Source organism: Oncorhynchus nerka, linkage group LG6 (assembly GCF_034236695.1).
Source record: "Oncorhynchus nerka isolate Pitt River linkage group LG6, Oner_Uvic_2.0, whole genome shotgun sequence".
Taxonomy (NCBI): Eukaryota; Metazoa; Chordata; class Actinopteri; order Salmoniformes; family Salmonidae; genus Oncorhynchus; species Oncorhynchus nerka.
In genome coordinates, this window is record NC_088401.1 from 72286715 (window position 1) to 72314562 (window position 27848).

General features: G+C 43.1%; 2 protein-coding genes across 2 annotated transcripts in view; one reads left to right on the top strand and one right to left on the bottom strand.

Annotated features, from left to right (window-relative positions):
• Positions 1-1640: 1640 nt before the first annotated feature.
• LOC115130954 (transcriptional activator protein Pur-alpha-like) lies at positions 1641-7552 on the bottom strand. Its single transcript, XM_029662556.2, has one exon. The coding sequence runs from the start codon at positions 7475-7477 to the stop codon at positions 6635-6637; it is 843 nt and encodes a 280-aa protein (XP_029518416.1). The 5' UTR covers positions 7478-7552; the 3' UTR covers positions 1641-6634.
• A 2264-nt stretch (positions 7553-9816) lies between these two features.
• The window catches only part of LOC115130078 (pro-neuregulin-2, membrane-bound isoform-like), a 110350-nt gene continuing 92318 nt past the window's right edge, over positions 9817-27848 (top strand). Inside the window, exon 1 of the mRNA XM_065019845.1 lies at positions 9817-10225. Coding sequence (XP_064875917.1) covers positions 9817-10225 — 409 coding nt within the window. The remainder of the gene's footprint in view (positions 10226-27848) is intronic.

Here is a 27848-nt window from a genome sequence, read left to right on the forward strand (position 1 = left end):
CACATCAACACCATCATCCCAGACACCCTGGACCCACTCCAATTCACATACCGCCCGAACAGAGCCAACGATTACACAATCTCTATTGCACTCCACACTGCCCTTTCCTACCTGGACAAGCGGAACACCTATTTGAGAATGCTGTTCATTGACTACAGCTGAGCGTTCAACACCATAGTGCCCTCCAAGCTCATCACTAAGCTCAGGTACCTGGGACTGAACACCTCACTCTGCAAGTGGATCCTGGATTTCCTGACAGGCTGCCCCAGGTGGTAAGGGTAGGCAACAACACATCCGCCACACTGATCCTCAACACAGGGGCCCCTCAGGATGTGCATGCTTAGTCCCCTTCTGTACTCCCTGTTCACCTGCACATGACTCCAACACCATCATTATGTTTGCGGACGACATTACGGTGGTAGAAGTTCTACAACTGCACCATTGAGAGCATCTTGACTGGCTGCACCACCTCTTGGTATGGCAACTGCTTGGCATCCGACTGCAAGACGCTATAGAGGGTAGTGCATACGGTCCAGTACGTCACCGGGGACGAGTTCCCTGCCATTAAGGACTTTGCCAGGCAGTGTCAGAGGAAGGCCCTAAAAAAGTCCAGCCATGCAAGTCAAAGACTGTTCTCTCTGCTACCGCTCGGCAAGCGGTACCGATGCACCAAGTCTGGAACCAACAGGACCCTGAACAGCTTCTACCCCCAAGCCATAAGGCTGCTAAATAGTTAACCAAATAGCTACCTAGACAATCTGCATTGACTCCCTTTTGCACAAACTCTGACTCATCATATACACTGCTGCTACTGCTTAATATCTATCATGTTGCAAAGTAATTTTACTCCAACCTATATCTACACATCTACCTCAGACACGTCGACTCGGTACTGGTACTCTGTGTATATAGTCAAGTTATCATTACTCATTGTGTAATTATTCCTTGTGATTTTTTAAATTTTTGTTTGGAAATGGCTCGTAAGTAAGCATGTCACTGTTAGTCTACACCTGTTGTTTACGAAGCATGTGACAAATACAATTTGATTGTCTCAAATAGACCGCAACAGTCGTTGGTTAGCTAGCTAGTGATTTTTTGTTGCTGTTGCCATATTAGCATTGACATGAAATCAGTCAAAACACCTCAAAACAAGACATGGTATTAAGAACAAGCTAAAACTAGCAGAAAATAGCCACCTACGATTCCCTACATGGCAGCCTCTTGTCATTGTTGCTAGCTATCTGACCGTTCAGAGTCATAACGAAGCACGGATTCCGGCCCCATCGATGCGTGCACCTTATTTTCGTGATGTCAGCCAACCCGTCTGTTCTTGTCAATGCGACGTGAACAGTATCCATGCTTCAGCACCTTTGACAGCGCCAACTTTCCGCATCAACAGCACGTCCTCAAAACGGCACAAATAGGCCTACTTCAGCGCAATGGACAGCACCAATGTCGTATATCGCCATCACCAGCACCTTGAAAAGTGCCTGACTCCTCTTCTAGCGAACTTCAGGTTTCACCAGCAGGTAGGCCTATTGGTGCCACTACCAGTACTTCTAACGTAAGTTATTTGGACCATTATGAATTTTAAAAATGCTGTGGAACTTTTAGTCAGACACTCTGTAAAGACACAAGGACATGAGGAATGCCTGTTTATTGCAATTAGTCATTTTCAGACGACAAAGGCTTTTCCAACATTAAAACAACAACGTACAAAACAGCACACGTTTTGCCATCAACTAAAATTTAATAAGGTAGTGAAAGTACATAAACAAAGTAATGAAGTACAGTAAGATACAAGTTATGATGATGTCAAATGTAGGATGAGCAGATTTTTCAAAGCCAAATTAAGCACCATTGTCATGTAGTCAGGAAAGGCCATAAATCAGTAAGAACTACTCTAGAATGTATGGGGGAAAAGTTAAACATGGTACATCACAGTTTTCAGACCTTTATAACAACTAAAAAATATCAATATTGGTGTAACACTACTTTATCATGCAATTTACTTTAGTAAACCTTCTGAAACACAGACAAAATATACTTCAATAAGTAGAAGAACTTGATACATCTCTGTCCAGCAATGTCACAAAGCCTGGAAAGTAATTTATACTCTCTGAATGTGAGATCCCTATCAAAAATAATATGCAGATTTTTTATTTTCTTAATATATCTAAAGTGCAAGTATTTATCCATCTTATTCAATGCTTTCTGTAAGTATAAAATACAAAAGAAAAAAAACAGCAATATGCTTTTCCTGTTTATATGTTATATTTTTCTGAAACAAGGATCATCATATACACACACACACACACACCACAGATAAAATATTTTGAAAGGTGCAACATATCATATAGGGTTGATAAAGGGTAGTTAGACCATACGGTGACATGGGATATGTTCATTGTGCATTGACCCTCTTCCTCCCCATTGACTTTTATAGATCCTTTTCCCAATGTCTCTTCCCTGCACATAACAGTAGCCTATACAGTCTGCATACATGAAGGACTCTGCATTGGTATGTGCAAAACAGAATGTGTGCTGAGCTAGTAATGGTCAAGGTGACTGTTGGCTTCACAAACAAGATTGTGATTGGCCTTTCCCATTATTGACGTTGTCTGAACTTGAAGGACCAGAGAAACGTCATAGCAACAATAGAACACTGAAACTCAATTTAATGGATCTTTAAACAGCTTCGTAGAATGAATGGAAGTTGAAATTGTAGTGGGAGAGATTCCAGAAGACCACACCTCTAAAGGGACTGGTAGAGGTTGTTACCATGGTCATGCAGCTGTTGTTTAGATCAAAACACACATTCCCACCATTAAGAACTAGTACAAATAAGAAGAACAAAGCACCTCTAATAGTTAATAAATTCTAAGACATCTCTCTGATGCAAACAGCACCACCACCACCACCAATGTTACACTGAACTGAACTAGTCATGCTGCTGCACAGTTACAATCAACCCACTGCAGGTTTTGATTATGGGACAAAAACACCTGGCGTCCATTTTGTGCCCCATTGATTAACTGCAATGTGAGCAACATGGCGAAATCATCAGCTCTAAACCGTGGCAGTTGGTTCTGACCCAACACTGTGTTGATCCTTTAAAATAGGCAGTGTTCTAGAATCTATTACACAGAACCATGCCACTCTGGAACCAGAACGGACCCAGTAGCACCTTGTGAACTGACAAAAAAAATAATCACTTTTGTTTAATTATCATTTATTTTTTATGTGCGTTTTACAGAGCGAGGCATACAAACATAAAACGTGAGCTGAATGAGTTAGAATTATGGCCCCATTAAATCAGATCCGCTTTAGCCGACATCCACATAGCTGATATATTGACGTGTAGGAGGTGGAACCGCGTTAGAGCTGTCAAATCCACAAGTGGCTCCCGGCATCATACCTAAACCGCACATTGCTATTGGCTTCATGAAGTCGCATTAAGAGAAATCCCATGGAGTCATATTTACAAGTTCAAACACTGGAATGTGAGATGTAATCTACAGCTCAATTAAGCTGATAGAAATCCTCATTAAATGTTAAATGATTTTCAATTTGAACGTCATTATTTCTATATAGCCTACACTTTCTCGTTCTGAACTTCTAACGCGAGTGGGACGGGTGTGGCTTCATAACAATGATCTCAAGAGCAGCTGCTCACCGATTTGACAGCTCCAACGCAGTTCCACTTCGGACACCGCCAAAACATCAGCTATGCCGGTGTTTGCTATCGCCAGTTAACACTTGATCTGATTGACTATAGCCTTCGTTTCTTGGGCCAGTAAGAGAGTTTTGAAAATGGTGTATTGAATTTCCAGGCTTAATGTCTCGCATTTAAAGCCTGAATTCATTCAATCAAGCATTTACTGTGTAGAAATAGCATTTGGTCTTTCACAGCGGTACTGGAGGTTTGACTGAATTCTGGCTTCAAAATGTTCTTTATATGTGTAGACCACAACATAGAGTCAAATCCACAGTTTACCTGCTATGTAAAAGATCCCTCTGAAATTCTGGGGCAGTGTTAGGCAGTGTCATGGGTTTCTCTCCAAAAGAGGAGAGAAACCCATGAAGCTTTAATGCTAGCCTAGTAAAGGGACATTTAATAGGGGTCCTATATGGGGCCCCACATAGGGACCCATGCATCTCGAGGCCTCTTTCTTACAGTTGTAACTCTGACCGAATCCAAATGGCTGGTGGAATTATAGCAGACCTACCTACTGCAGCTCAGTCTGTCCTCAACATCACGCCAGCCGGCCTGATGGCAGTACAGTACAGTGCAGTAGGTTTAGATCTACTAAACTAATCCAAGCCACCCTGTGATGCTCTAAATCCAGCTACTGATGGTTAACCTAGCTGGCTGATTGTTAATCAACGCTTAAAGAAATCCTCTATGGCATTGTTTACTGGTGGACTGAGAGCAAGGAATGCTGGGTAACTGTCAAAATGATTCTGTCTTCACCCCAGGAAGAATGGTTGGTCACTTCATCGTCAGGGCAACCCCCTCTGTCACCACATCAATTTGTTGACATCGTGTCATTTTCATTGAACTTTTCTCCTTCTGACTTGGAATAATTTATCCCAGTAAAACTAAAAAGGTTCATGATACTACTCTATTAAATTATAAGACACTCAGAAGGGGCAGGACTGTGCTTCTAACACTGACCTGAAGATGAGGAGATAAGCTTTCTGATTTGTGGGCGGGATAAGCTATGTCACTGTAGCGATTCTGTGGAAAGAGAAACACCAGAAACTTGCCTACACTCACTGAAACACAGTGGGGGTTACTGTATATGAAAGTGATGGGAAATCTCACACTAGTTTGAAACTTTTTCACTTAAATGCAGAGAAAGACTTCACATTTCTGTAACAATGCAGAATTCAGACTCATGCTTTTCAAATATCAATCACATATATATTTGCCTTTTTTTGTCTATACAACATACAATGCCACGATTGGCACGTACAATATTGCACACTATAAAGTAATGTCCTCACAGTCTGTCATCACCCTGTGTAGGGGGAGACTGCTGCTCTGACAACATGTGGAGAGTAACGTTTGAGAAATCAAATAATGCTGTGACAAATTAGACCAGCAAGCCCAGTCTAGTTTGGATTATATTGGAGCTGTAGCACCATAGAAAGATACTGCCTTGGCCTTTTGGCCTACATCCAGAAAAACCTCACAAGGGGCTCTTAGGGCATCCATCCATCATCCGTCTCCATCTCATCCCCACTGACTGACTACTGTATACGTCCAGTTACATTTTACATGGTGCAAGAGGTGGACAGACACAACCCCACATCTCTGATGACTATCCATGCTCACATTAGAAGTGCTGCTGCTGTTGCTCTTCTAGGGGCCATTCTCTGCTCTCCTGCCTGTGGAGGGAGACAGGCTACAGAAAAGGGCCTCTCTGGTTTGGCTTGTTAGTGTTGACCAATAGCCATACAGCAAACAGTACAGAACTTACAAATGAAAACATACAGTGGTCGAGAGAGATATCATTAACATCGACCACAATGTGAAGCACGTAAACGAGTGGAGTGTATAAGGCACCAGGTTGTTCTGACGTCAGAGAGGATGCGCCCTCGCGGCTCAGCATGCATGTAGCCGCGCGCTGATGCGTCTTTTTACGCGTCTCGCGCTGCCATCACCGGTTGAGCATCTGGTTTTTGTGCCCCATCCCACCCTCCCCCGAAAAAGAAAACTCGCCCACAGAAAACGTGGGCATTTTAGGATTTAAATACAGCTGATTCACAAAATCATAATTAGTATATCTAGGTTAGCACATTTTTTATCTAACCATTGTTCCAAATTTGAATGGACATGGTGCAAAAGGGTTGATATTCAATAGTAAAGATGCTTCTATCCCGTTTAGGCCAATATCGACTCTGCTCTCATAAAAGACTCCATAAATGTAGGCATATGACATGATAAAAACGCGTTTCATAACTACATTTTCGATCAAATTAAACACTATAACTTTCCCAAATGCCTTTTTAAAAGAGATTTAGGCCTACGCATATTGGCAGAAGTGTCTATTTTTTCAGTCTGTGCGTTGCATTCTGCAGTACACGTTAATAGATAGCGCTTTACTTTTTATTTCCTGCGTACCTTATATTAATAAACTACAACTGATTTCAGATATTGGTTTGGTAAAGTAATTTATCATATATATATATATATATATATATATATATATATATTTGTGCTGATGTCAAATGTTGGTTTACATGGAGATCTTCGTAATTTCCAATTTACGTTTTATTTCTCGTTTTGCACTTTGGAAACCTTTCCGAAATAGCTTGGACGTGTGCAAAATCGGGTTGTTTGTTAGAGCAATAAACACTCTGTTCATTGTCATTTAAATCAAGTAGGAAACAGTTCATATTTTACAGTTCAAACAAGTTATTGATAGCAGCGGCTTACTGTTAAAATGGTTGGTAAGTGGGTGACATCCAGCAATGAACGACGAGACAGTAGGCTACTGCCAGTCTGACTGTGAAGGTTGTGTGTGGGGTGCTTCCCTTGGAATTCTCTCTTTATATTTTACAGTAAAAGTCTGATTATAAAGTATGTTGTTTGTTGTTATTTATTTCTGCTCAAGCCGGTAATCCGTCAATCATCGTCCCCGTCGTCACCATGTTGGCCCTCCGGTAGGAGTTCGGAGGCCCGTTTCTCTCTACTCCGCTCCTGGATCTTTCTCATCTCCTCCGCATATTTACAGAACGTGTTGCCGAATTTGGACCACACTTTGCACGGAACAGTGATGGAGTTCCGGTAGGTAGGCTTCACCTCGCTGACCCGCATGAACACTCCGTACTTGTTGGAACCCACGTCGAAGAAAAAGCGTTTGTTGTCAACAGTCAAGGAAGTGCCCTCGGGTAGTTCTGCTGGTTCCTCGTCCACACCGTAATCATCGATGAGTTTGGCCAAAGCGTCACGGAACTCGATAAGTCCCTGCGCTGGAAGCGCGATGGTCTGGCCTTGTGCACTTCCCAATCCGGGCCCCCGATTAACGGTCTGACGGATCCTTAGGAACCGCCCCCTCTGGTTCTCTTTCAGATCCATGTAATATTTGCGATTCTCTCGCACTAGAAATTCGCTCTTGAGGGCACGCCGGGGCTCATCCTGCACTATATCCGGGTTGCTCGGGCCCAGTTGGGCGTAATGTTCGATGAAGTCCCCGAGATAGTCACGGAACTCCACTGCCACTGACATAGAGAGAGTGAGGCGGCTCTTATTTCCCCCAGCTCCGACCTCGGCTATCTTTAGGAAGCGGCCTTTTGCATTCTGCTTCACGTCTAGGTAGAAGCGCTTATTCTGGATGTCGACTCGCTTTGACGCGAGCTCCTCGGTGTCGTGTTGCAGTCTTGCCGCGGCGCCCATCGCGCCCGGAGGCAAGGAGCCGGGGCCTATGGCCAGCCCTCCGTGGTCACTGCCACTGTCTCTGTCCGCCATGATGCTGCCTCCTGCTTACCTTCCACCGTCTCCCTCAGCCTGCTGCAACCTCGACTGCCTGTCAACCACACCGACGATATCGCGAGAGCGCTACGCTTTAGAAAGGAAACGAAAGCAGCCTACTGTAGTTCATATTGCATGCTGTTCTGAGAGGGGTGTATTCAAGAGATACACGTTTGCGTCTAAGCTGTGTAGCAGCTGCACATAATTCAGTAACGTTGCAACTAAATTGAAGCTCTTCACAATGTGTTATGCATCATTATAATGTCCCGCATTTGTATCTCCTATTAGTAATAATCTTGCACAGATTTGCCTATACTATACTTCCACTGGTCATCATCTGTCATGAGAGAAACGGGTGTTTTGCCTGCATCTGTAGCATCTAGCACATTCCTCGAATGAAACACTAGCCCACCCATGTGTCAAACCGAGCAGAGACAGATCATACAAACGTGTATTTTATTGATATACATCGTCTCTTGTTAATCACTCTTACATTTAAACATAATACAGCTAGGTGGATAAAATTACATATAAAAGTCGAATTAACTGATAAAGGTTTATTTGTATTTTCATGAGAGAATAGACTCATATGTTTGGAGTGTTGAAGGAGTGATTTGATTGAGAATAAAAATTGAGCTTCAAAAAGAACAAATATTTGTATGAATAACTAAAATAATATTTAGTCTATTATGTGAACTGTAAGATGACGAGGTAGAATGAGTCACATATCCTTAGTGTGATCAGAAATCACCTTATTAATCAGTTCTCTTCCAGTGACTGATAACGACATCATTCTGACGCTGTTTCAGCGCAAATTCTCTGACCTCCAAGCAAGGACGGCTAGCTCGCGCTCTGAACGGGCGAGCGGGGGAATCTTGAATGAATTAAGTGATTGATTGATTGGGGAGGAGAATGAGGGAGGGATGGCACGGTAGAGGGAGGAGAATAACTTGTGAGCCACCACTGTGAAGCTGTGTATGAGCAAGCTTTCGTCACACTGTTAAGGGTTTGAGAAGAGAACAACATATTTGAATAAACACCTATCCTGTACAAAGATAAGGAGTATCATTTTTGGCACATGTGGCTTCCGTATTACTTCGATGCTGGTTGGCCTAATCGATATTCTCACATGTGGCCACACGCTGAGCCACTCGGCCACCACCACACACATTATTCATTTTCTCTCGGTGCAGAAATCTCCAGCCCTGCATGAACATGCCCGCAGGACCCAGTGCCTTTCTAATAGGTGAACCCGTTGTTGGGCATCGTTCCGTGAGGGTTGCCTGTTTGGCGCTAGCTGCATCGTAACCAGTGGTTTGGTCAGATTAGACAGAAAGAGAGGTATCCAATTTACAGGTTGTCGTGCTATAGGCTACTACTGGAACCATTGAGACATTTTCGCAGCGTTAGTCATCGCACTAGCCGCAGTGTAGCCTTGTCTCTCTGAATAGCCAGCCCTCTAGTTCAGTACGCACTCTTCTAAGTGTTGGGTTTGGTTGATCCCATCATTTTAAACCGAACCGCAACCGAATCATATGCTGCTGCTATAATGGTCGGCCATGGTTCTGACTTCGGGCGGTTTCTCTGACCTGTTGTCAGTGGTCTGAGGGGTGTTGGGCCAGTGTGTTGGGCGCGCGGCTCCGGTCATTAGTGTTTGCGCAGGAAGTGGCAGCCGACGCCAGTGGCCGAGCAGGTGATGTTTGCTCACGTAAGCCGTTCGCGTTTGAGGGGTGCAAGGGACGCGGCTGGAGGGATTGCGCTGTTGCATCGCCTAACTGGATAACCAGATAACCGCTGTATTCTGTAGTCTCCGTTTTACCGAAAAGGAATCAGATTTTTCTACACTTCTGAAGGTGGATCAAGAAGCCCGACCTTGTGTGTGTCTGTCTGTGTATTTATGCTCTTTTTTTTCCTGTGCGCGGAATCTAACAATAATTTTCCGTTATAGAAAGGCAATGCGCCCACCCATGCGATGACATTTGTTGGAGAGAGAGGACTGACTATAGAGGCTTCATGCAGAACCTCTGGTTTCGAGTAGAGGATCATTTACTAGTCTTGGTTTGCGTTTCAGGAGAAAAAAATAGTGTTGAAGGAGAATGCAGCAACCACATTTTTAACCATGCAGAACCGGGCCGTTTCCGGTTCTTAGGCTGGTGTGTCCCCATCTGAAAGTTTATGGGGAAAGCGGCAGACACAGATGGCATGGACACTTATACAAGGTCTGCCGCTCTGCCCTGCTATCGGAGCCTATTCGCAGTCTCCCACTTCAACCCCGCTCCGTCATCCGCGCCCCTTAGCCGCCCCAGCACTGCAGCAACCGAGCCACGGCCGACGGCATGAGGCTTGATCCGGTGCATTTCTCCATGCTGGTCATCGGGGTATCCTTTGCCTGTTACGCCCCGAGTCTCAATTCCCTCCAGGACCAGGCGTATCGATCTGCCGTGGTCATCGAGGGCGAGGTGCGCTCCTCACCGGAAAACGTCTCTCGGGAGCCTTACAGTGTAAATGTCAAAGTGCTGGACGTGTGGCCCGTGAACAGCGGCGGGCTCGAGCGGGAGCAGCTCGTGACTGTCGGAGACTTCAGTTCCGAGGCCCCGTGCACCACTGTGGAGGAGAATCACAGATATATATTTTTCATGGACCCAACAGGCGAGCCTTTAGTATTCAAGGCATCGTTTGCTCCACTGGACGCCAGCGGAACGGACCTGAAGAAGGATGTGGAGAGCGTGTTGTGTGAGGACTGCGGTAAGTTTAGCTTTTCTTGGACGCTTTAGGGCCGCACGCTAATGCCCCGGTGATATAAGGAGTCTCCGGCCTCCTTGTGAGTGCTTATAGGTGATGATTGACACGGTTCAATTCTCCATGCCTGGTGACACAAACAAGACGGTGCATTTTTTTCGAGGACATAAGACCATGCATGGATGTGTGAGACAGATGTCCTAGCGGCTGTAGTACATTAGGATATAGGTAAAAGTGATGTAGAATAGGCTATACTTGGTGACGAGTGAGACGATTATCATGTATAAAGCACTTTGATCTGATATGGACAATCCATCAATATGAAAATGATATACCTTCCATAGTGTGCATGTTGGTAAGATATTGGCCTGCTTGGCTATGTGGAGTCAAAAGATGGAGCATAGATGCTGTACAAAAGCCTCAGAGAGTGTGTGTGTGTGTGTGTGTGTGAAATATGGAGTGAGTCTGACAGAATATGACACAGTTTAATTTCAAATAGCCATCAGTATTAATTCAGATGTCAGTTAGCTCTCAAACAGCATGGAGACTGACACCATGTGACAGGAAATAGGGAGACCAACCAGCTAGTCCTAACCGGTCGGTGCTGTTAGATCAGGTGGTGGATATTTGGTCCCTTAGGGCCCTTCACTAAAGATCAGGGGCATCACAATGTTTCAGCACCGTGGACAGTTCATATTCTCTGACCTCTGAATAGGATCCATCCATTCTCAGTCTGTTTTATTTGTTGTCATGCATGATAAGAGTAAGACAGTGGCCTATTGCCTCTTTAAACCATCAGTTACATTATCTGCTATTCTCTGTGAGAAATTCTCTGGATGTGTCCAAATATATTCTGGAGAACTGAAGCTTTCTTTGTTCAGCTCATCACCTTTGGCATGATGAAACAACACCAGTATGATCAGGGCCCATATGTATCAAGCATCTTAGAGTAGGAGTGCTGATTTAAGATCAGTTTAACCTTTTATATCACAATTAATAAGATTCCATGTACAGGAAATACCTGATCCTAGATCAGCACTCTTATTCTGAGATACTTGACACATGCCGCCCCTGGTCTCTAGCCAAGGCTAACATTAAGATCTTCCTGACAACATTTCAGCACCATGGACAGTGTATAGTGTGCCTGACCTCTGAGTAGAATCCATGATGAGAAAATAAACAATCTTTCCTCAACTCGTTCTCAATGCCCCCATGACCACTAATCTGAAAGGCCTTGATGGGTGAAAGTGATGCAGGTGAAATTTATCCACCACTTTCACCTATCAGTGCTCATAATAGAGAGAAGACAACATGATGCTTGGAGTGTTTGTCTCTGTCAGCTGTGTGTTTCTGTATGGTTGCACCATTCCCTGTCTGCAGCTGAAGTGCTATACTTGTTATTTGGTTTAGTGTCAACTCTGCTTGCTGAGAGAGGGATGACAGTATTGTAGGTAATCTGCTACTCAGATGCTGCCATCAAAGACCACAATTCCATGACTCAACAGTGACACAGACAGACTCGACTCACCACTGGAACCTCATCTATGCAAAGTCCCAGATGTACAGAGAGACAGGCTCCAGTGCTCTGACTATCTACACAAGTCTCTCTCTCTGTCCCTATAGAGCAGCATTATATCTCAGCTACGGCCTCACACACACCACAGAACTGCTGCTCTGCTGCAAATGCCTCAGCATGCTGTCTTTAGCAGAGAGTTCTGGGGCTTGTATAAATGATGCACACTGACTGGGGTTTGAGTGTGTGTCCTTCTGTAAGCAGGATGTATATGTAACACGTAGGAACGCGGGATATGAACCTGGGTCTCCCACAGGAGCAACCAACTTCTTAGACCGTTAGACCAAGAGGATATTCCCTCTTGGGTCCGAGGGCAGACACTGGTTTTGAAAATTGCAGGAGGGGCTACCTAGTCACGTGACCATGACCAACTCACGTCTGCAACATACAGATCAGTGTTACTGTCATTTGTGGTCTAGAAACATCAAACTGTTCTGCTGTGCCTTGATTACAGTTACTGTGCGTGTGCACGTGCTTGGGCACATGTATGTGTGTGTGTGTGTGTGTGTGTGTGTGTGTGTGTGTGTGTGTGTGGACGTCATTCCAGACCTCCCAGTGCGTTTGTGAATAATGTAACAGCACTCATCCTTTCCTGTCCCTTAGTGCAAACTGAACCAAGTCACAAGGCTTTTTAGAAGGACCATGAGAAGAGCAGATGATTGTATTTGTAAAGGCAAGGTACCTTCGTGTCCCCCTCCTCAGCCAGGCATCCATCCATCCCATGCTCAAGGATGGTTGCCACACCCCTTTCTGACTCTGTTTCTCTGTCTCTCGCTCTCTCTCTCTCCGAGGAAGTATGGGAGATTATCTTTCTCTGTTTCTCTATCTCTCTTTCTCCCTCTCTCTTTTAGAATCTCTACCTCTTCACAGAAGATGTATGGAATCAATGCCTCAATCCTCTAATCAGTAGAATACTGTCTGTTATGCATGTTTAGAGGATTTACAACCCCGCAGTGAGAAGTGTGTCTCTGAAATGAGAGGATAGAGAAATATGAAAGAGAGGGGGAGAGGTGATAGAGGGGGATGGAGGGAGCAATGAGTGAGAGGTGACAGAGAAAGTGAGGTGTGGAGGTTAGAGAGAGTGTAAGAGAGAGAAAGAGGTAGATAGATGGAAGGAGGAGAGGTGGTAGCATGGCTTGCACACGACTCAGAACCCTGTCAGGAGGGGGGAAAGATGGAGCGAGAGGGGGAGAAGGGAGAGGAGGGAGAGAATAGCTTTTCCCCACCGCTCTGCCTGCAAGAGCTTCATCAACTATTAATCACTAACTCTGCTCATCCTCTCTCGCTTTTCCTCTCTCTCTTTCGCTCTCTCCCTCTCTCGTCTTCCATATCCCCCTGTTTCTACCTATCCTCCCCTCGTTCTTTCACACACATCCTCTATTCCTTCCTCTCTCTCACACACATACTATCAATCTCTTTCTCTCTCTATTTCTGTCTCCCCCCTCTCACCTCTCCCTACCTTCCCAATATCTGACCAAATCTGTCTCCTTCTCTCTTCCTCCACTTTCCGTTCCCTCACTCCCACACTCCATGTTCTCCTTTCTCACACAACAGGCTTTCCATATTAGGAGTGAGTGAATCTTGTACAGTAGCTTATCCTCTGGACTGTAACCAGGGTTTGAGTTGTAGTGAGGTCCAGAAGATAATTTACTGCGATTCTATACAAGAACAAAACAGCAAAATCAAGCAAAAATGACCCCAGCCATTATCAACTTGGCTGCTGTAGGTTCATTCACCTCAGTCCATCTACAAACACATATCCAATTAGCTCTACAATGTTATACCCCTGAAAGGAGGGAAATATGAGAAATGATTCACACTGACATGTAGCATCAGCGACGTAACCAAAACATGTGACATTTTTAGAACTATATTGTTTGTATGTTGATAAGATTTTAATGTAGACCTATAGGGAAGATAGACCATGTGGAGATGTTCATATTGAAACATACAGTGGTTGTATTTTAATGTAGACCTATAGGGAAGATAGACCATGTGGAGATGTTCATATTGAAACATACAGTGGTTGTATTTTAATGTAGACCTATAGGGAAGATAGACCATGTGGAGATGTTCATATTGAAACATACAGTGGTTGTATTTTAATGTAGACCTATAGGGAAGATAGACCATGTGGAGATGTTCATATTGAAACATACAGTGGTTGTATTTTAATGTAGACCTATAGGGAAGATAGACCATGTGGAGATGTTCATATTGAAACATATAGTGGTTGTATTTTAATGTAGACCTATAGGGAAGATAGACCATGTGGAGATGTTCATATTGAAACATACAGTGATTGTATTTTAATGTAGACCTATAGGGAAGATAGACCATGTGGAGATGTTCATATTGAAACATACAGTGGTTGTATTTTAATGTAGACCTATAGGGAAGATAGACCATGTGGAGATGTTCATATTGAAACATACAGTGATTGTATTTTAATGTAGACCTATAGGGAAGATAGACCATGTGGAGATGTTCATATTGAAACATACAGTGGTTGTATTTTAATGTAGACCTATAGGGAAGATAGACCATGTGGAGATGTTCATATTGAAACATACAGTGGTTGTATTTTAATGTAGACCTATAGGGAAGATAGACCATGTGGAGATGTTCATATTGAAACATACAGTGGTTGTATTTTAATGTAGACCTATAGGGAAGATAGACCATGTGGAGATGTTCATATTGAAACATACAGTGGTTGTATTTTAATGTAGAACTATAGGGAAGATAGACCATGTGGAGATGTTCATATTGAAACATATAGTGGTTGTATTTTAATGTAGACCTATAGGGAAGATAGACCATGTGGAGATGTTCATATTGAAACATACAGTGATTGTATTTTAATGTAGACCTATAGGGAAGATAGACCATGTGGAGATGTTCATATTGAAACATACAGTGGTTGTATTTTAATGTAGACCTATAGGGAAGATAGACCATGTGGAGATGTTCATATTGAAACATACAGTGATTGTATTTTAATGTAGACCTATAGGGAAGATAGACCATGTGGAGATGTTCATATTGAAACATACAGTGGTTGTATTTTAATGTAGACCTATAGGGAAGATAGACCATGTGGAGATGTTCATATTGAAACATACAGTGGTTGTATTTTAATGTAGACCTATAGGGAAGATAGACCATGTGGAGATGTTCATATTGAAACATACAGTGGTTGTATTTTAATGTAGACCTATAGGGAAGATAGACCATGTGGAGATGTTCATATTGAAACATACAGTGGTTGTATTTTAATGTAGAACTATAGGGAAGATAGACCATGTGGAGATGTTCATATTGAAACATACAGTGGTTGTATTTTAATGTAGAACTATAGGGAAGATAGACCATGTGGAGATGTTCATATTGAAACATACAGTGGTTGTATTTTAATGTAGAACTATAGGGAAGATAGACCATGTGGAGATGTTCATATTGAAACATACAGTGATTGTATTTTAATGTAGAACTATAGGGAAGATAGACCATGTGGAGATGTTCATATTGAAACATACAGTGATTGTATTTTAATGTAGAACTATAGGGAAGATAGACCATGTGGAGATGTTCATATTGAAACATACAGTGGTTGTATTTTAATGTAGAACTATAGGGAAGATAGACCATGTGGAGATGTTCATATTGAAACATACAGTGGTTGTATTTTAATGTAGACCTATAGGGAAGATAGACCATGTGGAGATGTTCATATTGAAACATACAGTGATTGTATTTTAATGTAGACCTATAGGGAAGATAGACCATGTGGAGATGTTCATATTGAAACATACAGTGGTTGTATTTTAATGTAGACCTATAGGGAAGATAGACCATGTGGAGATGTTCATATTGAAACATACAGTGGTTGTATTTTAATGTAGACCTATAGGGAAGATAGACCATGTGGAGATGTTCATATTGAAACATACAGTGGTTGTATTTTAATGTAGACCTATAGGGAAGATAGACCATGTGGAGATGTTCATATTGAAACATACAGTGGTTGTATTTTAATGTAGACCTATAGGAAGATAGACCATGTGGAGATGTTCATATTGAAACATACAGTGATTGTATTTTAATGTAGAACTATAGGGAAGATAGACCATGTGGAGATGTTCATATTGAAACATACAGTGGTTGTATTTTAATGTAGAACTATAGGGAAGATAGACCATGTGGAGATGTTCATATTGAAACATACAGTGATTGTATTTTAATGTAGAACTATAGGGAAGATAGACCATGTGGAGATGTTCATATTGAAACATACAGTGATTGTATTTTAATGTAGAACTATAGGGAAGATAGACCATGTGGAGATGTTCATATTGAAACATACAGTGGTTGTATTTTAATGTAGAACTATAGGGAAGATAGACCATGTGGAGATGTTCATATTGAAACATACAGTGGTTGTATTTTAATGTAGACCTATAGGGAAGATAGACCATGTGGAGATGTTCATATTGAAACATACAGTGATTGTATTTTAATGTAGACCTATAGGGAAGATAGACCATGTGGAGATGTTCATATTGAAACATACAGTGGTTGTATTTTAATGTAGACCTATAGGGAAGATAGACCATGTGGAGATGTTCATATTGAAACATACAGTGGTTGTATTTTAATGTAGACCTATAGGGAAGATAGACCATGTGGAGATGTTCATATTGAAACATACAGTGGTTGTATTTTAATGTAGACCTATAGGGAAGATAGACCATGTGGAGATGTTCATATTGAAACATACAGTGGTTGTATTTTAATGTAGACCTATAGGGAAGATAGACCATGTGGAGATGTTCATATTGAAACATACAGTGGTTGTATTTTAATGTAGACCTATAGGGAAGATAGACCATGTGGAGATGTTCATATTGAAACATACAGTGGTTGTATTTTAATGTAGAACTATAGGGAAGATAGACCATGTGGAGATGTTCATATTGAAACATACAGTGATTGTATTTTAATGTAGACCTATAGGGAAGATAGACCATGTGGAGATGTTCATATTGAAACATATAGTGGTTGTATTTTAATGTAGACCTATAGGGAAGATAGACCATGTGGAGATGTTCATATTGAAACATACAGTGGTTGTATTTTAATGTAGACCTATAGGGAAGATAGACCATGTGGAGATGTTCATATTGAAACATACAGTGGTTGTATTTTAATGTAGACCTATAGGGAAGATAGACCATGTGGAGATGTTCATATTGAAACATACAGTGGTTGTATTTTAATGTAGACCTATAGGGAAGATAGACCATGTGGAGATGTTCATATTGAAACATACAGTGGTTGTATTTTAATGTAGACCTATAGGGAAGATATACCATGTGGAGATGTTCATATTGAAACATATAGTGGTTGTATTTTAATGTAGACCTATAGGGAAGATAGACCATGTGGAGATGTTCATATTGAAACATACAGTGATTGTATTTTAATGTAGACCTATAGGGAAGATAGACCATGTGGAGATGTTCATATTGAAACATACAGTGGTTGTATTTTAATGTAGACCTATAGGGAAGATAGACCATGTGGAGATGTTCATATTGAAACATACAGTGGTTTTATTTTAATGTAGACCTATAGGGAAGATAGACCATGTGGAGATGTTCATATTGAAACATACAGTGATTGTATTTTAATGTAGACCTATAGGGAAGATAGACCATGTGGAGATGTTCATATTGAAACATACAGTGATTGTATTTTAATGTAGACCTATAGGGAAGATAGACCATGTGGAGATGTTCATATTGAAACATACAGTGGTTGTATTTTAATGTAGACCTATAGGGAAGATAGACCATGTGGAGATGTTCATATTGAAACATACAGTGGTTGTATTTTAATGTAGACCTATAGGGAAGATAGACCATGTGGAGATGTTCATATTGAAACATACAGTGGTTGTATTTTAATGTAGACCTATAGGGAAGATATACCATGTGGAGATGTTCATATTGAAACATATAGTGGTTGTATTTTAATGTAGACCTATAGGGAAGATAGACCATGTGGAGATGTTCATATTGAAACATACAGTGATTGTATTTTAATGTAGACCTATAGGGAAGATAGACCATGTGGAGATGTTCATATTGAAACATACAGTGGTTGTATTTTAATGTAGACCTATAGGGAAGATAGACCATGTGGAGATGTTCATATTGAAACATACAGTGGTTGTATTTTAATGTAGACCTGTAGGGAAGATAGACCATGTGGAGATGTTCATATTGAAACATACAGTGATTGTATTTTAATGTAGACCTATAGGGAAGATATACCATGTGGAGATGTTCATATTGAAACATACAGTGGTTGTATTTTAATGTAGACCTATAGGGAAGATAGACCATGTGGAGATGTTCATATTGAAACATACAGTGATTGTATTTTAATGTAGACCTATAGGGAAGATAGACCATGTGGAGATGTTCATATTGAAACATATCTTCTTTAAGTTCCTAACTTGTCTGTTAAGAATAGTCAACATTTTCTAAGTTTGGGAACAACTGTACTAACCTCTCTCTCTGCTTGTTTCCTCTCTCTCTATGTGTCCTCCTCTTCCTCTGCTTCCTCTTTCATGCACTACAGCAAGCCTCAGCCTCACCACTGAGCACCACATCACTAGCCTACTCAGTAGCCTACTCTTTGTAAAGCACAGTTATTGTGAGAACTTAGAAGCATATTTGTTGCTCCTGCTGAGGTAGGCTCCATTTAACGTTAGCATCTTACTTCATCCTTCTGGCTAAGTCATTCTAACCAGAGACCTTCAACGTTACTGAAATATACGTTTCTGCCGGCATCGAGACACCTGACTGACTGACATAGCCTATCTATAAGCGACTATTTACCAGTTGTGCACTCATTCTCCAAAAGTCATTTTTTGTTTGTTTGGGGGTTGTCTGTAGACATGGCAGGAGTCGCGTGTCAGTTTTAAAGTGGAACTGACAGCATTTTAACATGAAATCACATAAAAATACACCCCCAGGAAAAATCTGACATTTAAAAAAAAAAATCTGACAAAGGAGCATTTAGACATTTTCACGTTTTCATAAATTCATAGAATGTTTGGGATTTACGTATAGTATGGAATTTTACAAAATTCTATAGCAATGTAGAGTGGGAAAGTGGTCGTGCATTTGTACAGTTAATAGAGACTGCAGTAAATAAAACCGAATAAAAACATACATTACCAGTCAAAAGTTTGGACACGCCTACTCATTCCAGGGTTTTTCTTGGTTTTTACTATTTTCTACATTGTAGAATAACAGTAAAGACATCAAAACTATGAAATAACACATTATTTTTCCATTTGTTTTGTCTGTATTGTACACACCTGGTTCCTATTACGTTTAAATTATTTCCCTATTTAACCCTCTGGAGCCATCGTGGTTTTGTGCGTGTTTATTGTTTCAGTTGTCTCATTTATGTTATTCTGGATTTTTGTTCTCCTTGTTGGAAGATTATTTTTGAGTAAAGTTACTATTATTACTCATCTCTGAGTCCTGCGCCTGACTCCGCCTTACCCACATCACCTAGACTCTGACAGAAACACGCACCTTCAATGGAGTCAGCAGGTGCATACAACCCTCCTCTACCAATGGAGGAGCGCGTCCAGCAGCACGCGACTAAGTAACAAATTCTCGGCACAACCATGGATCGCGTGCTGCAAACCATGTAGCGATGGGAGGGAGGGGTTTTTCCAGCAACCCCATCATCATCACCTCAGCTCCCACAACAACCCACACCGCTGTCCACCCCTCCTTCACCTGGATCCAGTGGGATTCGGCTCGCGCTCCCGAGGGTATACGATGGAGCGGCTGCCGGGTGCCAGGGGTTCCTACTCCAGCTGGGGCTCTATCTGGCAACCGTTCACCCAGCTCCTTCGGGACGCGAGAGTGTGAACGCCCTCATCTCCTGTCTGACTGGTAGAGCACTCAAATGGGCCAACACAGTCTGTGGAAGGGAAGGACTGACTTCGGACAATTATGAGGATTTTACCCGCCGCTTCCGGGCGGTTTTGGATCATCCACCTGAAGGGAGAGCGGCGGGGGAACGCTTGTATCATCTCAGACAGGGGATGAGGAGCACACAAGACTTCCCTCTGGACTTGTATCATGAACTCTGGCCGCCGGCGCGGGATGGAATGAGCGGGTCCTGATCAACCACTACAGGTGTGGTCTACGCGAGGACGTTCGTAGAGAGCTAGCCTGCAGGGACACCACCCTTACCTTTGACCAGCTGGTGGACCTATCCATCAGGCTGGATAACCTGTTGGCCTCCTACAGACGTCCGGATCGAGGTCTGTCAGTTCCATCCCCCAGCACCTCAGATCCGACGCCGATGGAGCTAGGAGGTGCTGCTATGAGGGGGACCGGGGGGGGGGGGGGGGGTGCTGGTCGGTGCTGGGGAGGTTCTCCAGGGAGTCGAGGCAGCAGGCAGGGCACTGGTGGATTATCCCAGGTGAGTAGGCACCCGACTCACCCAGAGCTTCCTGTTTTGCACCTGTGTGTATGTATAGAATTTCCTGAGTTTTCCCCACATTCCCAGCATAAGGCGCTAGTAGATTCCGGTGCAGCTGGGAACTTTATTGACCGTCTGTTTGCTCTTAGATTAGGGATCCCTATTGTTCCTGTTGATGTGCCCTTCCCTGTACATGCCTTAGATAGTCGTCCTTTAGGGTCGGGACTGATCAGGGAGGTAACATCTCCACTATGTATGATAATGCAGAGGGATCATAAGGAGAGAATTAGTCTCTTTCTGATCGATTCACCTGCGTTTCCTGTGGTGTTGGGGCGTCCCTGGTTGGCCGATCATGACCCCACTATTTAGTGGAAACAGGGGGCTCTCAAGGGATGGTCACGTCAGTGCTCAGGGAGGTGTGTAGGTGTTTCCATAGGTGCAACTACAGTAGAGAGTCAAAACCAGGTCTCCACCATGCACATCACCCCTGAAAATGCAGATTTGGCATTACCACCCCATCAACGGGGGGATTGTGCGATAAATCTCATGGTAGACGCAGCACTTCCCAGAAGTCCCGTGTATCCTTTGTCACAGGAGGAGACGGTGGCTATGGATACATATGTCTCCAAATCTCTGGGACAAGGATACATTCGGCCTTTCACTTCACCTGCCTCCTCAAGTTTATTTTTTGGGAAGAAGAAGGATGGAGGTTTATGCCCATGTATTGACTATCGAGGTATAAATCAGATCATAGTGAAGTACAGTTACCGTCTGCCTCTCATAGCCAGTGTGACAGAGTCATTGCACGGGGCACGTTTCTTCACGAAATTGGATCTCAGGATCGCTTACAACCTGGTGCGTATCCAGGAGGGGGATGAGTGGAAGACGGCATTTAGTACCACCTCTGGGCACTATGAGTAGCTTGTCATGCCGTACGGGTTGATGAATGCTCCATCAGTCTTTCAATCCTTTGTAGACGAGATCTTCAGGGACCTGCACGGGCAGGGTGTAGTGGTGTATATAGATGACATTCTAATATACTCCGCTAAACGCGCCGAGCATGTGTACCTGGTGTGCAAGGTGCTTGGTCGACTGTTGGAGCATGACCTGTACATCAAGGCTGAGAAATGTCTGTTCTTCCAACAGTCCGTCTCCTTCCTAGGGTACCGCCTGTCCCCGACATGGGTGGAGATGGAGAATGACCGCATTTCAGCCGTGCGTAATTGTCAGACTCCAACCACGGTAAAGGAGGTGCAGCGGTGTTTAGGGTTTGCCAACTACTACCGGAGGTTTATCCGGGGCTTTGGTCAGGTAGCGGCTCCCATTACCTATTTGCTAAGGGGGGGACCGGTGCGACTGCAGTGGTCAGCTGGGGCGGACAGGGCTTTTGGTCACCTGAAGACTCTGTTTATCTCGGCTCCCGTGCTGGCTCATCCTGATCCCTCTTTGGCATTTATAGTAGAGGTGGATGCGTCCGAGGCTGGGATAGGAACGCCACCAAAGCTCCGCCCCTGTGCTTTTTTTTAGAAGAAGCCCAGCCCGGCGGAGCGAAACTATGATGTGGATGATCGGGAGCTGTTGGCTGTTACCAAGGCTCTGAAGGCGTGGAGGCATTGGCTTGAGGGGGCTACACACCCTTTCCTCATTTGGACTGACCACCGCAATCTGGAGTACATCTGGGCGGCGAGGAGACTGAACCCTCGTCAGGTAAGGTGGGCCATGTTTTTCACCCGTTTTGTTTTCAACCTTTCCTACAAACCAGGTTCCTTTTTCTCCCCAATTTCGTGGTATCCAATTGTTTAGTAGCTACTATCTTGTCTCATCGCTCGGGAGAGACGAAGGTTGAAAGTCATGCATCCTCCGATACACAACCCAACCAGGCCGCACTGCTTCTTAACACAGCGCACATCCAACCCGGAAGCCAGCCGCACCAATGTGTCGGAGGAAACACCGTGCACCTGGCAACCTTGGTTAGCGCGCACTGCACCCGGCCCGCCACAGGAGTCGCTGGTGCACGATGAAACAAGGATATCCCTACCGGTCAAACCCTCCCTAACCCGGACGACGCCAGGCCAATTGTGCGTCGCCCCACGGACCTCCCGGTCGCGGACGGTTACGACAAAGCCTGGGTGCGAACCCAGAGTCTCTGGTGGCACACCTTAACCACTGCGCCACCCAGGAGGCTACCTATCTCCTTTTCAATGTGTACTAGGTTATCAGCCGGTCCTGGCACCGGAGACTCTGGGTTCGCGCCCAGGCTCTGTCAGTTGTCTAGTTTATGTGATTCTGGAATTTCGTTCTCCTTGTTGGAAGATTATTTTTGAGTAAAGTTACTATTATTACTCATCTCTGTGTCCTGCGCCTGTCTCCGCCTTACCCACATCACCTAGACTCTGACACTTTTGGTTTCCATTGGGCTGTCGATTATTTTCACAATGTCCATTGGAGCGTGTGAGTACCTGTGCTGTGTGTTTTGGGCTTTCATGCCCTTGTGGATTGCGTAGATGATTACGGGTCTCGTCCTGTGTGTTAATCATCGTGTGCATGTGTTACCTATTCAGTGTACTCCTCGCTCTTTTGTTTGGGTTTCAACCATGTGTTTTTGTTATGTGTTTGTTTGGTCTTCGTCCCTGTGCCTTTACATGGCACACCGTAATTTGGGATGAATAAAAAAAACTATTACACATTACTGCGCCTGTCTCCCAAATCTCTTCGTACCAACTTGGCAATATTTGACATTCTTGAAAGTAGCCACCATTTGCCTTGATGACAGATTTGCACAGTCTTGGCATTCTCTCAACCAGCTTCATGAGGTAATACCCTGGAATGCACTTCAATTAACAGGTGTGCCATGTTAAAAGATAATTTGCAGAAATTCTTTCCTTCTTAATGTTTTTGAGCCAATCAGTTGTGTTGTGACAAAGTAGGGTGGGTATACAGAAGATAGCCCTATTTGGTAAAAGACCAAGACCATCCATATTATGGCAAGAACAGCTCAAATAAGCAAAGATAAACAACAGTCCATCATTACTTTAAGAAATGAAGGTCAGTGAATCAGGAAAATGTCAAAATGAAAGTTTCTTCAAGTGCAGTTGCAAAAACCATCAAGCTCTATGATGAAACTTTCTCTCATGAGGACCTCCACAGGAACGGAAGATCCAGAATTACCTCTGCTGCAGAAGATAAGTTCCTTAGAATAACTGCACCTCAGATTGCAGCCCAAATATGTAACAGACACATCTCAACATCAACTGTTCAGAGGTCGAATAGCTGCAAAGAAACCACTACTAAAGGACACCATTAAGAACTAGAAGCTGTCAGAACTAGAAGCACAAGCATTTCGCTAGACTCGCATTAACATCTGCTAACCATGTGTATGTGACAAATAACATTTGATTTGATTTGATTTGAGAAGAGACTTGCTTGAGCCAAGAAACGTGATCAGTGGACATTAGACCGATGGAAATCTGTCTTTTAGTCTGATGAGTCCAAATTTGAGATTTCTGGTTCCAACCTTTGTGAGACACAGAGTAGGAGAACGTAGGTGAATTATCTCTGCATGTGTGGTTCCACCGTGAATCATGGAGCAGAAGGTGTGATGGTGTGGTGATGCTTTGCTGGTGACACTGTCAGTGATTTGTTTAGAATTCAAAGCAAACTTAACCAACATTCTGCAGTGATACACCATCCCATCTGGTTTGTGTTTTTCAACAGGACAATGACAAAAAACACACCTCCAGGCGGTGTAAGGACTATTTGACCAAGAAGGAGAGTGATGGAGTGCTGCATCAGATGACCTGGCCTCCACAATCACCAGACCTCAACCCAATTGAGATGTTTTGGGATAAGTTGGACCCCAGAGTGAAGGAAAAGCAGCCAACACGTGCTCAGCATATGTGGGAACCCCTTCAAGACTGTTGGAAAAGCATTCCAGGTGAAGCTGGTTGAGAGAATGCCAAGTGTGTGCAAAGCAGTCATCAAGGCAAAGGGTGGCTACTTTGAAGAATCTAAAATCTATTATATTTGTTTAACCCTTTTTTGGTCACTACATGATCCCATGTGTGTTATTTCATAGTTTTGATGTCTTCACTATTATTCTACAATGTGGAAAATAGTAAAAATAAAGAAAAACCCTTGAATGAGTAGGTGTGTCCAAACTTTTGACTGATACTGTATATCTCGTCCAAGGCCGGAGTCTACACAGACCTGTTGCGCTATAGCCAATCAGAGCAACAGTAGGTCTTTATACAAACAAGCCATTTGCCACACGAGCCAGTCACTATTCACTTTGAACTGGACTGTGTGTTTACAGGCAGTTACAACAGCCCGACTTTAGATCATTAGAACGCATTCGCCAAAAGCCACAAAATACACCTGAATGGATTTCTGCTAATATGTAAAGAACACGGGGTCTTCTTACATTTGGGAACTTTACAGTCCTATTGATCAAACAACCATGACAATGTAGGCTCTCTCTTCCTTAGTATGCATATAAACAACAACAAGATCAACAACTAATGCTAGCCAGAGCAAGATGAACTAAAATCTAACGAAGGAACATTAGATGAACCCCCTCAAACTTTTTCAGCTAGTTAGCCGTCGACATTGATGGGGAATTGTATCTGACTAGTCCTTCTGCAGCTTGCCTGTCGATACATGCTTGTCCCAACCAAGCACACAAGCTAACTGGCTAAAGTTGGCTAGCTTGCTAGCTAGCTACTTCCAGATACAAATTAAAGAACACCTCACTCTGACCATTTTACTCGCCGTAGCAGACCTGGTTAGGCTGTTTATATGAGAGTGAATGTGCGAATGCAAGAGATATGCTAACTAGATAAACGTTGTTAAAGTTCTTGCTAGCTAACCAAATGACACCTGCATCTTTCGCTGTGTGTTGCCACCGAAAAACTATATGAGGGGAAAAAGTCAGTCCCTCACCCACTCCTCCAATGGCATGAAATGACATCCTCCTAGCAGCTAGCTATCTAGCTAACGTTAGGCTACGTGTTTTTATGCTAGACTATTAGCCACATTATGACTGACGTGTGATCATTGCCCTTGCTAGTCTGATTGTATTGATATTCCCAGCCTTAGTTACGTTCGTCTGTTTTTCAAAACTGAAACAGTGTCTTTGAAACTGAAACAGTGCATCCAGAATGGAGGCAGCAAGCAATTTACCAGGCCAGCTGTGATTTACAACCTGATAACAATAGTTTTTGGTCTACCAAGATATGTATTGGTGAATTATATTAATCATGTATTGAACTGCATCCATCTATTCTGTCAACAATGCCTTAATGTACGTCATGGAATGTTGAGTCAAATAGAACCTATTTTTAAAACATCTTATAAAGTTTGTTTTGTAGCATAATCTGGGAATTTGATATTTTTTACTGATATTATGACTGTCTGTTTGTTTCATATCAGTAAAGTAGTTAAAACGCTGTCAGTCCCACTTTAAAAGCCGACTGCGAGCTGAGGTAGCTTGTTTCACGTCTCAGGCCCTCGGACTGCGACGCGAAAGGGCGGTGTTAGCCGTTTGAGAGAGTGGTGAATGTGCTTCTAAAAAGGAAAATCCAGGAGATGCAGGATAACATATAGTGCATTTGGAAAGTATTCAGACCCCTTGACTTTTTCCACATTTTGTTACGATACTGCCTTATTTTTAAAAATAATAATATTTTCCATCAGTCTACACACAATACCCCATAATGACAAAGCGAAAACAGGTTTTTATAAATGTTTGCAAATGTATTAAAAATAAAAAACAGAAATACCTTATTTACATAAGTATTCAGACCCTTTGCTATGAGACTCGAAATTGAGCCCAGGTGCCTCCTGTTTCCATTGATCGTCCTTGAGATGTTTCTACAACTTGATTGGATTCCACCTGTGGTAAAATCAATTGATTGGACATGATTAGGAAAGGCACGCACCTGTCTATATAAGGTCCCACAGTTGACAGTGCATGTCAGAGCAGAAATCATGCCATGAGGTCGAAGGAATTGTCCGTAGAGCTCTGAGACAGAATTGTGTTGAGGCACAGATCTGGGGAATGGTACCAAAACATTTATGCAGCATTGAAGGTCCCCAAGAACACAGTGGCCTCCATCATTCTTAAATGGAGGAAGTTTGGAACCACCAAGACTCTTCCTAGAGGTGGCAGCCTGGCCAAACTGAGCAATCGGGGGAGAAAGGCCTTGGTCAGAGTGATGACCAAGAACCCTATGGTCACTCTGACAGAGCTCCAGAGTTCCTCTGTGGAGATGGGAAAACCTTCCAGAAGGACAACCATCTCTGCAGCACTCCACCATTCAGGCCTTTATAGAGTGGCCAGACGGAAGCCACTCCTTAGTAGAAGGCACATGACAGCCCTCTTGGAGTTTGCCAAAAGGCCCCTACAGGACTCTCAGACCATGAGGAACAAGATTCTCTGGTCTGATGAAACCAAGATTGAACTCTTTGACCTGAACGCCAAGCGTCACGTCTGGAGGAAACCTGGCACCATCCCTACGGTGAAGCATGGTGGTGGCAGCATCATGCTGTGGGATGTTTTTCAGTGGCAGGGACTGGGAGACCAGTCAGGATGGAGGGAAAGATGAACGGAGCAAAGTACAGAGATATCCTTGATGAAAACATGCTCCAGAGCACTCAGGACCTGGAAGGTTCACCTTCCAACTGGATAATGACCCTAAGCACACAGCCAAGACAATGCAGGAGTTGCTTCGGGACAAGTCTCTGAATGTCCTTGAGTGGCCCAGCCAGAGCCCGGACTTGAACCTGATTGAACATCTCTGGAGAGACCTGAAAATAGCTGTGCAGCGACGCTCCCCATCCAACCTGACAGAGCTTGAGAGGATCTGCAGAGAAGAATGGGTGAAACTCCCCAAATACGGGTGTGCCAAGCTTGTAGCGTCATACCCAAGAAGACTTGAGGCTGTAATCGCTGCCAAAGGTGCTTCAACATAGTACTGAGTGAAGAGTCTGAATACTTATGAAAATTTGATATTTCAGTTTTACATTTTTTATACATTTCTAAACATTTCAAAAGTCCTGTTTTTACTTTGTTATTATGGGGTATTGTGTGTAGATTGATGAGGGGAAAAAACAATTTCATGAATTTTAGAAAAAGGCTGTAAGGTAACAAAAATGTATGTGGAAAAAGTCAAGGGGTCTGAAAACTTTCCTAATGCACTGTAAGGAACAAACCACTGTTCATGATTCCACTCGTTCCCAAAGAGGCAGGTATGAGTCAGATAAAGAATATAAGCATTCTGAGCTTTTATCAACACTGGGAGCAATATTTAGATGTTGACCCATAATAGACTGTATTTATTGTGTACAAAATATATATTTTTATTATTATTAGGACCTCGGTGTCCTCACATGTAATTATAGCCATGCTTATCTTTGTAGGCTTGGAGTGTGTGCATGTATGTATGTATGTATGTGTGTGTGTGTGTGTGTGTGTGTGTGTGATCCCCCTGACATGTGCTCCTCAATAGTTGTGCTCTCCCCAGGCTTAGAGATTTGATT

What these genes read in the sequence shown, in the direction of transcription:
- LOC115130954 (XM_029662556.2), bottom strand. Translation starts at nt 7,477, where the DNA reads ATGGCGGACAGAGACAGTGGCAGTGACCACGGAGGGCTGGCCATAGGC.